General features: G+C 37.2%; 1 protein-coding gene across 1 annotated transcript; it reads left to right on the forward strand.

Annotated features, from left to right (window-relative positions):
- Positions 1–2,690: 2,690 nt before the first annotated feature.
- On the forward strand, positions 2,691–6,457 carry LOC126802460 (uncharacterized). The gene is made up of 3 exons (XM_050530096.1): positions 2,691–3,410; positions 5,777–5,962; positions 6,076–6,457. The coding sequence occupies exons 1-3, from the start codon at positions 2,826–2,828 to the stop codon at positions 6,358–6,360; spliced, it is 1,056 nt and encodes a 351-aa protein (XP_050386053.1). The 5' UTR covers positions 2,691–2,825; the 3' UTR covers positions 6,361–6,457.
- The last annotated feature ends 5,899 nt before the right edge of the window (positions 6,458–12,356 follow it).

Consider the following 12,356-nt stretch of genomic DNA (forward strand, 5'->3'; position numbering starts at 1 on the left):
CCCAGCCCTTCCAGAACCTGTCTCCGCCTCCAACAAACCCGTCAAGATCCCATTGCTCCACAATAACATCCATAATTGGAATCCTAAGACCCAAACACTCAGAATCAGAAGGACTTGCTTGGGTGAAAGTTGAATTCGCAAGAATTTCAAATCTCGTCATCATCGAGGATGGAGAAAACGAGTGAGAGACGGCCGGAACCATGCTTTGATTTGGGGAACCCACAAAGGGTGCTAGAATTTTGCTCCATTGGAGATGGAGTAGGGGATTGCCGGGGAGGTAGGACAGCGTCTTGTGAATCCTTAGGAGAGAGCTCATAGTTTTTTTTTTATTAAGCTTGTAACTCTTAGTTTGTAATTGCAATTTATTGGGGTAAGTTTATTTTGATTATACAGTATTTAGGGAGTGCATTTCATAATTCCTTGACGCAAAAGAAAAAGTTACTCCATTATTTTAATATGTAATCTAGCTTTTATACATATTCCATAATCATGACCATGAATGGACAAATCTTCTATTTCAATCCATATATGTTTCTCCCTTTAAAAGAAAGCAATTTAGCTAGCTTAAACTTGTTGTGCTAGATGCTCATTTATATCACAATCCATTAGTTTGGTTTAATTGCCAAAGCGTGCTTACTTTGTTATAATTCCTCTTACGCGAAAAGAGAGACAATTCGGTGTAAAAGCACAAAGTACTAGGATTACTTCCATTCATTATAGAGAAGAGGCTCCGATCTCCCGCGATTGTCGGATTAGGTAGACTATTTTTGGCTCCCACTTAGCTCCGGCTCTCAAGCTTATAATATTCTTTGTGCTCTATGCAAAATACAAAAATAATTACATTCTTTTATTTCTTCTGTAGAGGCCGAAAGTTATTCAATGCACGGACCGTGCATATGGACGGATCATCTAGGCCGTTCAAATCAACATGTGGATGTATTTTAAGGTCGTCTGAGATCAGACGCCAATTTAATCTAAGAGTCGCGTGAGGGTGAGGCTCCTAAAACCATCCATAGCTGCATCTGGGGTTGAGATGCATTAAGAGTCCCATCTTTCAAAATTCTGAGATTATAATCAAATGAGAAGAGGAGATACAACCAGGTGATCAAAGTTTTGCAATCAAGTCGCCGTCGTAGCTTTGCAATCGCCGAGCTCCCAGACCTTCAACATATAACTTCATGATCTTCCCATTTCAATTCGAATTATGACTCTGTTTCTATAATATTTTTTTTATTCCGAATTGAGTTCTTGTGGCTTAAAAGTGGAACTGAGATTTGGGAGTGAGATTTCTTAACCGAAGAAGGAGAATTGGGAATTGGGATAGTTAAGTGGAGCTCAGGCGATGATTGTCGCCGATGACTTCGGTTCTGAGGTTGATTCGATGGATGGTGGGGAGGTTGCGGCGGCACAGTAACCAAAACAAAAAAAACAAATCAAATAGGGGGCGGGGGATGAGATGAAGGAGTGTGTTGTCTGGTTTGTACAGAGAAGGGGTGGAGGGATGGAGGTGATGTGTTTCATGTGCAGGTCAGCCCCAGACACCAGTAGCACTAATAGCGCGTGGCATGCAAACATCCCCGTGTATATACACGGCCCGTGTAGGGAATAAGCTCTCTGTAGAGGCAGGTGAGGAGAGGACATGTTTATTTGAGACAGCATTTAGTCTCTTAGCAAATATCTCAAGTGAAGTAGTGTTTTTGATATACATACAGGAATATTAGAGCAACTTCTTATTGCTGAACAATGTTTCTTCTAAGTGATCGAGTGGGGAAAATTGCTGCCTTGCAGATAATTTAAAATGTGGATAAGCAGATAAAGGTAACCGATAGTGTGTAGAGGTTATTAGGGTTGATGAAACTCGACAAAAGTAACAAAACTGAGGATCTGAAAAAAGAAAGTTTCACGTCAGGAAGAACATGACATATATACGTACAAATGATGGGAATGTCAGTAACGTATGACCAAACAACTAGGTCTCTTGATTGGAAATTCTCACTTCAGAAATTGATCACTTGTTGTTCATTCAAATATGTCGATCGCGATCAGCAACGTTCTTATTCGCTTCTACCAAGAACTGTATTATATTCTAACAGTTAAAAAATATTCATTCACTTATTCTATTTTCCAACGGCCAACCAATGTTGGCTCTTTTGGTAGAGTCTTTATTATCTCTTCAATTTGCATCCGTTTTAACAAAACATCTATTTTAACTCTGACATTCTATTAGTGATGATCGATATATCAAGTTTTAAGGACTTTTCTCCAATTTAGATTCAAGGTAAGTCTACGGTATATTATCATATATAATTATATATTCAAGTGATAAATATGAAGTTTTACCACTTTAATGACTCGTATAACTCAATATTACCACAGTTTGAAGACTAATATCATCACTTTGATAACTTGCTATACTCTTTTATTAAGATAATTATATGCATGTCATACATGAAATATTGTAGAATGTTTCAACAATTCAAAACAAGACTTTGGTTAACACTATTTAGATAGAAGTTAGATGACTTGCATGTTAAGAAATAAAGTTCAAACACGATTTAAGACTCGTTTAACTATATAATGCATGGTTCGAAATCCGAGTAATGATTTTTCCTTATTTTTGAGAGTGAACAAGTAATGGTGAGTTGGTTACTTATTTATGCTAGTTGGTTGCATAAGTACGATGATATTTCCATGTGTAGTGCTCAATACCACTAATGCTATCTTCCCTACTAAGCGAAGCATTGTTTGGCTCATAGCCATAGCCAACTAGCTCGCTAGCTATCGATCTCTGTCCAGTTTAAAAACCCTTCATAAACCGCATTCTCATGTCACAGCTGAGAAACAAAATGGAGCATGATCATGAAGCTACTATATTCCATTCATACCCTGCTTGTGCATACTACGTCCAGAGCCCGTCCACCATCTCCCATGCCAACAGCACTGATATCCGAAACAGCATCATCCCTGAATCCGAATTCCAGTTCCAGTCCCCCGCCCGAGCCGACCCAACAAACCCTACCCTTCAGGAGCAAGAAGTAGCCTCCCGAGCTTTCACTCTCTCGCACTACTCCTCCTCCCGCGGCTCCAGCCACTCCTTCATGCATCACCAGAAAAAGATCTCTTACGATGCCGGTAGCCACGAAAATAGCGAAAACCGTTTAATTATCGTGGATGCCAGCGGTGATGATGATATTCATAATGGCGATGGTCGTGATGATGATGATGTATATGATTATTACGGGATGATGAAAAGATCAGGGTGGTGGAGGAGGTACTGTTCGTATCGGAATTCAGATTCGTGCATGTGGATTTTCATCCAAATAAGTTGGAGGGCCATCTTGAGCTTCTGGGTTGCATTGCTTGTGTTTTACATCTCCACAAAGCCACCTCCACCCAAAGTATCGATTAAGGTACGTACTGTACGCGTACGTTTGTTCAGTGATTCACATATGTATTCTCATTTGTCCGTCTGAGTACGTTTTCAAACAATATATATTAGTATTGTTTTTCAAATTATTACAATACAAATTACAACTTATTAAAACGAGCGTAAAGAGAGGATTGACTGATGAGATCATGAGAACACATTCATTCAATAACTTTTAGGTTACGTATATTTCTCGGTTTGCTTTAAAACATTCAAGTGCTAATTAGTAAGTACTGTACATGAGACCGGGTTGCTGTACAGTATTTACATATTAGTAAATTAATTAGGCCTCCATTTGCATAACCAGTACATGATATGAGAGATTGAGAAAAGAACTAAACACAGTTAATGAGTCAAAGACGTTCAATTCATAGATGATATTTGTGATATCCTCTAAGAACTAAGAGAGAGTTAGGGCATGTTTATCGGACTTTTTACTATAACATTTTAGCTATTTTAGAGTGTGTTTAGTTTTTTATGAAAAATAGTGGCTGCACAAAACTCTATATTCTAATTTTATTTTAACTTTGAGCTATCTCACCACCAAATTTGTCGAGCGGGATAATTTAAAATTAAAATATTTGAATTTAAAACATTCCTTATAATGAATGATATAGAGATATTTCTAGATTGACTAATTAAAATGACTTTTAAGCTATTTTATTTAAAATTTAACTAAAATATATCTAGTGTTGCAGAAGATGCTCTTAGATCCATATTAGGCCTCAGAGCTAAGTTTCTGTTACCTTTTTTTTTTTTTTCAATTTTGGTCTTGAGGTCCTTGGAAAACAATTGAATAAATAGCCCCGCACTTCGTAGAACAAAAGAATTGAGCAGAGTTAGCAGACCAAAAAGTACATTTGAATCCAAATGCAACTGTTTCTAATTATCATCACTTTTTTAGGACATATTATATTATATCCTAGGGTGAAATGGTGAATGATGAGTGTGGGACGGTATTACAGGAAGCCATCGCTGGTAGAATAAGATACAAAAATGTTTTCGTTGTAGATTGTAACGAGAGATTGTGAGCCACTACAATTTTCTGTAGAGTATATGGGCTTGTCTTGATAATTTGTTGGGTGCAAATGCCATCATGTCATTGTGTGGATATTGCAACTCCCATAAAGAGAATAGCTCCGACTCTTTGATCCATCATGATAAATTAAACTTGTGGGATAATAATGAGACTCAAAACCATCATTACATTGTGCTTGAAGCAGCTATTTTGTAAAAAAGAATAACCTAGGTATGACTTATGAGCGTGGGTGCATGTGGAACTCACATATTTAGGTTGGAATACAACCGATGCTAATGGAGTCAAATCTCAATTCAATTTATGTGGTCAGGAATATCGGTGGGAGCATTTTGACAAAATTCCTTATGTGGATTAATTTGTCAGTGCCCCAAGAAATCTTTGAGGATATATACCATATATTATTGTTGATTCTATCAAAAAAAAAGGAACCTTATCTACTTTCAACAAAGACTCTTCCGTAATTGAAGTGGTAACTTAAATTATTCAAGTATATATAATTTACATGAAATAATCATATATGATGAATAGGGTAAAGAAGCAGAGATATTCACCAGTCTCCCACTCTCCCCTATGTAGTTTTTAAGTTCTTTGTTTGATATTTATATATATATATAGCAGAGATATTAAGCGTGACTATAGGTTAGTTTTAGGTGAGACTGAGTTCGATCTCTGGGAAAATCTACGAGTGTGGGGTTAAAAGTGTACGGATTTGTATGTACTGCAGACACTGTTGGCCGGTATGGCCGGTAATATAGCTCAGACGTACGTATCTTGTTCACGCAGTAGGAGTAACCTAGCTAGGTTTACAAGCAATAAACCCAAGAACAGATAAATCATCTAGATTCAGGCTCAACTGTGTTTTTATCGATAATATATAATATGAAAGAAGTCTCTACAGAATTTCAAGGTTGTTTAAGCACAAAAATGCATACGTCTAGGTCATTCGAGATGCACATGCGTGCATATTCTTCACATGTATGCATGCATGCATACGTCTAGGTCATGAGGATAGACGGATAATTACAGTACAAGAAGGAAATGACACCAGATTCAGAAGAAAAATGCGTCGTACTGCCACCAAGTTTGACCTATATCGGGGTTCCGAAATCGTTAGCCTCATCAAAAGAAATGGATCGGAATTTATTGTTTTTGCTCAATTTTGAATTTTGATTAGTCTTGGTCTGTGAGTTTATTAGAACCCTACGGTTTGTATTCGACGTAAACGAATAAGTACGGTTCAATGCTGACAGTTATAGCTTTTCTTTCAGTTCCTAGCTATCTACTTGCTTTAATATCATACGACAATGCAGATGGCAGGAATTGGGCAATTTGGGTTAGGGGAAGGAGTTGATGGCTCAGGCGTTTCAACTAAGTTCTTAACCTGCAATTGTTCCATAGACCTACTAATAGAGAATAAGTCCAAGCTCTTCGGACTTCGCATTCGTCCTCCTGTAATGGATGTCTCCTTCGGTCGCCTGTCTTTTGCATCCTCACATGTAAGCATGCATCCCATAAATTTGATAACTATGACGGTTCTTAAATATGGTAACTAAGTAGCAAATATTCATCTGGTATAGGCATGAATCTCTAGTTATGTTAATACGTGCAGGGACCAAAGCTATATGCTGAGCGTGGATCAACAAAGTTCAAGTTATATGTGGGAACAAGGAACAGGCCTATGTATGGTGCTGGAAGAAGCATGGAGGACTTGTTAGAGTCAAGTAAGGGTTTGCCTTTGATGGTTCAAGTGAGAACATGCTCAAGTTTCCAAGTCGTTTGGAATCTGATAAAGCCTAAGTTCCATCACCAAGCTCGGTGCTCGTTAGTTCTCGGTCGGGCTTACGACAAGAAACATCAAACTCAGGCCTACAACAGTAGCTGCATAACCACTTAAAGGAAGAATCAGTCGTGGTAGAGATCATTGAAATGGGACTCTACCTTTATCTATGTATATGCGTGCACAAAATGAAATGCAATGATGGAAGCCTATAATTATTGGGTTTGTCTGCTGTGCACACTTGTGTGGTGAAGGAAGGGTTTGATAAAATGCAGAATGAGTGTGGGAGGATTGTTTGTGGATGAAAATACTGCTGCATACGTATAGCATAATTCTGCATAATTATTTGCTCGTACGTACTCCCACGTACAGCCACTAGAGTTTATCACCTTATCCCCGTGCTAGTTTGTTTAAAGCATGAAATGATAAGACCTATATCCTTTCAGTTTTCCATTTTTGCAGCGATTGGTATGGGATTGAATGAAAATTTTATATAAGTAATTCACTATCATCTAATTCATCAGCATATTAAACTTCTCATAAGTGGCATGGAGCTGGAAGTGAAAATATAATTAAGGGGACAATAGGCTAAGTGCGTAAGTACGTCCAATGATATATTTTCTTGGTACTAAATATCATGGTCAAGTGACATAGTCATCACCGTCGCACGTTGATGTATCACATTGATATAGTTGTTATAAATACATGCACTCATCGTCGACTCTCAAATCTCAGTAGTACAAATAAAAAACATGGACATATTGGAATATAACGACATCAATCACTCATTCATGCAGGGCTTCTGTAATATTTAAGGTGTAATTGTCAACATAATTTCCAAACCATTAGGCATCAATGATTTGGAAAGTGGATAAAACCTAACGTAGATAGGGCTCGAAGCCTCGAAGGCATTAGTACTATACTAGTCTTGTTGTTGGACGGCACATTCATATATAATACAATATGTGTAACATTCCTAAATTCATAATAATACAATTTCAAATTTAAGGATGCTAACACTCTAAAATAACTTCAATAAATGAAATTACATTACAGTAGTTAAATATCTCAACCAAGTTTAGCAACAACTCGGTTTACAAACTGTAATACACACGATGTAAAGATGTACAGTTTGACATCTCTCACAAAAACCTCACCAGAACTAAAAAGGGAAACTGAATCAAAAACAACTCTCAGCTGTCATGCAGTGCACCCCTCATGTCACAACTACTAAGAAGCACCTGCAGCACTACCTCATGCATCATTGATTGGTACACCGAGATTATAAACACAATTTGGTCAGCTTCACAGCTGGTATGAGTAAACGAAAAGAAATACTCAACAAACATGCATCTACGATAACTTCTCAGATAGTATCATAATCACCACATTCTCACAATAATAACCACAACATTATCATTAACACACTCAGTCAATGTCATCACCACAACAATAACATACCATTCACACTCACACCACAATAACTCTAGCGCCATCACAGATGACGCACCACAATAATGGAGTCATTCATGAGTCGGTCAGCACTTAGCTCTCATGCATAACGGGCACAAACTAAAGCTCTAGATTCATGTTCCCCATACCCGATCAAGGTATGGTTCCGACACTGTTTATCGTCACTTTGGCGTAACAATCAAAATAATACATTGTCGCCACTTTGGCAACAACTGTTTCGATAACTCACCCACTCCACTCCGGTCAATAACACACAAATAATCACCATATATACCTGAAGGTACATTTTCTTCCCCTCCAGCTAAACAACATATAGGCACTTCGACTATACCAATATTTCATCCAAAAACCTCCAATTTACAGAGAGGTACATTTTATTCCCCCTCGGTCTCATCCTCCACAATTTAATATAAACCAACTAAAAATACACAATATATTTCACAAACATAATAGCTTTATACACTTAGTGATAAATATATGCATATCCTATTACCATTTAGATATACGTATATGAATTACCAAATATATATACATTTAGATTTTAATGTCACAACAAGTAAAAAGATACAAAAAGTAAGTTCACACGTCTAGTTACCGCCAAGAGTAACTAGACCAAACGTGAGGTTTACTCACCTTTTCGCTCCCGCTTTTCAACTTGCAACTCCAAAAGAGTTTACTTATGTGCTTCGATGAACTCCAAGTACCTAAGTGACACAAATCTCACTTAGTAACAATTGAGTTCAAAACGCTAAACAACTCAACAAAACCTCAAAACTACTGAGGCCACCCAAACCAAACGTTTGGTGCTTTCACTCTCTCTCTCTCTCTCTCTCTCTCTCTCTCTCTACACCACTTCCCAACACCCTTAACAACTCATACTACTCCCTTACTTCCCTAACACTACTCTCTCGGTCTCTCTCTTTCTCTCAACTGTCTCAAAACAACAACAAGATCCTAACCCACTACACCAATCACCCAAAACAATCCCAACTTAAAAACTTTAAGCCTAGACTCCAACAAAATTAACTCCACCAAAACAGCCCTTGGGACACAGCCACTCTTTGAAACACAAAAAAACAAGTTCACACTTCCACACAGCTCTCGGCCTCCCTCTCCCTCAATTGTCCTAACACACAACCTACTTCCCAACACTTCACTACACACACACACACACACACACACAACCCCTTACTCTCAAAACCACCAAAACATCAACAACTAACTCAACTTTCCTCTACCACAACACAAAACACACACAACCCCTTACTCTCAAAACCACCAAAACATCAACAACTAACTCAACTTTCCTCTACCACAACACAGCAGCCATGTTGCCGGCCTCAAAAACACACACCCAAAACCACAAAACTTACACTCACCAACTAGCTTCAACAAACAACCCATTGTCCTTAACTTTCAAATACAAACTTGAGAGAAAGGAGGATATGCTTACCAGCTAGAATCGTCAGAAAAGGGAAGGGCTCCCTTGTAACCTCCCTTGTTGAAACTGTAGTTGCGGCATAGCAAAGCCACTAAGCTCCTCACTATAACTTTTGCAGCTGTAATGACCAGATAGGAAAGACTCCTAGCCCACCTCTATCGATGGCACAACAGCTTGTAGTCTCTGTGTCATTCACTATCGGAACTGCTTGTATAGAAGCTCCTAGCTCAAGTGTCGGAGCAGCTTGCTTCTTCAACCGGAAAAAAGGTGGAATCAGCATAGTTCAAGGTACCAAGTGGTCAGGTTTTTTGGCTCAAATATGAGATCGGAGATGGAGAGATTTTTTTTCTGGAAATGAAGAAAGGGGGGTCGGTTAGAGTTTGAAGAAAAGAGCTGATTGAGAAGAAGTAGAAGGAATAGGTGAGTTCGATGGAGGGAGAGGGAGAAGATAAGTGTGAGAAGATATTTTTCAAATCCTCTCCCCATTTTACCCCTCTGAACAACAAACTTCCGTAATTAAATTCTCGCTCCGCCGAGTTCTGAAAAGTATGTGCTGAATGTCTACAAACTCGTTTTGACGAGCTCTACAACTTTATGAATGAAGTTTTCTGGAATAAGTGACAGATTAAAAGTCGACTCTTGAGTCGAATGAATTAAATTGTAAAACGACTTAATGGTTCTCGAACCGATTTCTACTTCGAATGAAGGCTACTTAAAAGACGTAGAATATGGATATAACCAAAATATTATTTATTAATTTTCATGAAATTACAATAAATGAATAGCGAAATTCGAGTTATTACAGTATGTATACAAATGCAAGAATATACATAACTTAATCGATCAGACAGGCAAAAATGGGAGCATCCACAACAATTCTAGTTAGTTGGTTATTATAATATGAATGAATTTTTTCGATGAAATATAATATGATGATTTGTTTTGGAGATAGTATGAACTATAAGAACCACAAATTACATGGTTGAGTGATGTTAATTAATATTTTGTAGCACAATGGGCTTGACACGTACGTAGTCTCATGTTGTTTTAGATAATCTCTTTGAAAAAAAAAAATATATATATATATATATATATATATAACATTTTTCCTTTTGTTTTTGAAGACAATAACTTTTTCTTTTAAATAGATAAAAGCTTGTTGGAATTGCTCTCAAGTCTTTCCAGCCTGAAAATGTTACAAGGAAATGTATGAGTGTTAAAATAAGATTTTAGTGGGTTTCATCCAGAGGCGGATTTAGGAACTAAATTTAGTCTAGGCTAGTTTATTCTCCTATATGCAATCGGTTTATAATTTCGGTACTTTTTTTTGGTTAAATTAGTATTTAAATACAATCACCTCACTAAATTTAGTCTATGCTAGTTTATTCTCCTATATACAATCGGTTTCGTGATAGGAGCACGAAGTATGACGTTCTTAATGTATATATGTCATATTCTTATTCTTTGTTACTTCTTATTTTGTGTGTTTTAATTCGTTTTGTATGAATAAGTGTTTAGCAAGAGCTGAACTCGAATATGTGTGATTTGATGATGAAATCGTACTAAGTGTCTGAAATCCATATTGAGTTATGATTCCTTGTTCGACTATGACTCTACTTTCCTATTTTCATTCTTTTCTATTTCTAACTTATTTTTTGTAAGAAAGACAAATCCTATATAGACTAGGAGAGGAGAGGCCGTGTGACTCACAGTCCTAGATGGACAAGGAGAGAAGAGACGACGTGATCATGTTCAGTTGAACAAGGAGAAGTTAGGTTGTGTGCATTCAAGAGATGGATTCTTATTCAGAATTGGATTTCAAAACCAAGTTGGAGATGGATTTCTAAGGTATAAATGAAGAGATTTTCGTGCATAATAAATTAGAATTTAGGAAAGAAAGAAGATCTGCACTTAAGGCCCAATCCATACAAGAATTAGAAATTTGTCAAAAATCATAGTCCAACTTTGACGGATTACCCTGGACAAAACAGATCGAATTAGAATATGTGTGTGATATATGGATGGAAAGCTGTATGAGTCTAGTTTTCGTAGAAAATTTGGAATCAGATCAATATCTTATTACTGGAGGAAGTTGTGACGGAAATATTACTCGGAGGTCCAGTGGCTCGGCTTAATTATTTCAGCTATTGATTTGCTTTTGATCCAAGGGTTGTGAGGGAACTTGGGGCCTTGTTTCTTCTATATATATAGAGGCACGAATCAACATCAGAATCAGGGAAAGCTAATGTGCCTATTGCCGAAGCTACAGCTCTCAGAGATAGTCTCCTCAAAGTCATAGAGCTTGGTTTCTCCAAAGTTTGTGTTGAAGGAGATTCTTCTCTTGTCATCAACTGCATCACTAGGAACTTGAAGATCCCTTGGAGGTTAAGTGCTATTATCAGATATGCTCAGGTGCTTGCATAAGCTTTAGTGCATATCTCTCACTCATATTTTTCGAGAAGCTAATTTTGTTGCTATCATAATGTTGGTTTGGAGTGGAATGTTGATTTACTTCGTAGTATAGCCTTAGTTGTTAATTTTGACCACTTTGGGACAGGTTTCTCTAGAGGCGTTTCTTTGTAATTTAATCGTTTAGTATATAAAAAAACATCAGAATGATCATAAATCCTTGTGCCAAGTACTAGCAAAAACTCTACCCAAACACATACTCAGCACCACAAACCTAGTTCTGAATTCATCTAGCCTTTCACCATCTTTTTACTCCTAAGCGTTGCGCCTAGGACGCTCATCCCGTTAGAAGTCTTAGACCTACCTTGTGAATACCACTGAGGAATACATAAAGTGTAACCATGACTCTCTTTGATAGATTTCGTGTATTAGTTTCTGGTTTGGATGATTACAATGTTTAGTTTTGTTAATCTATTTCGATTTTGTCTATGAAGTTGTAGTATGATTTCAAGTTATATGATGTCAATGAATTTCAAGTTTTGATTCAATGATTTTTGGTTTCTTGCCGTGTGTTTTTTTAAGTGATTTCGAGATTACCTATGTGTTGTGTTTACTCTGAGTATAGCATAGTGCCTATGTTGTTTGATTTATGACTTGTGCTATGAACATGTTTATCTTCTCTATGTGGCTCGGAAATGCATGGTATGATATGCAAGGCTTTTGAGTTGAATGGTAGGATAAATATGTTAGATTTCAATAAAGCCTTTGAACACTAATTGAATGAGTTAAG

This window comes from Argentina anserina, chromosome 7 (genome assembly GCF_933775445.1).
Source record: "Argentina anserina chromosome 7, drPotAnse1.1, whole genome shotgun sequence".
NCBI classification, from domain to species: Eukaryota; Viridiplantae; Streptophyta; class Magnoliopsida; order Rosales; family Rosaceae; genus Argentina; species Argentina anserina.

Excerpts from the sequence above, each read along its gene's own strand:
- LOC126802460 (XM_050530096.1), top strand. The coding sequence starts at position 2,826 with ATGTCACAGCTGAGAAACAAAATGGAGCATGATCATGAAGCTACTATA. Across the intron at positions 3,411-5,776 it reads CACCCAAAGTATCGATTAAG|ATGGCAGGAATTGGGCAATT; the intron begins GTACGTACTGTA and ends ACGACAATGCAG. Across the intron at positions 5,963-6,075 it reads TGTCTTTTGCATCCTCACAT|GGACCAAAGCTATATGCTGA; the intron begins GTAAGCATGCAT and ends TAATACGTGCAG.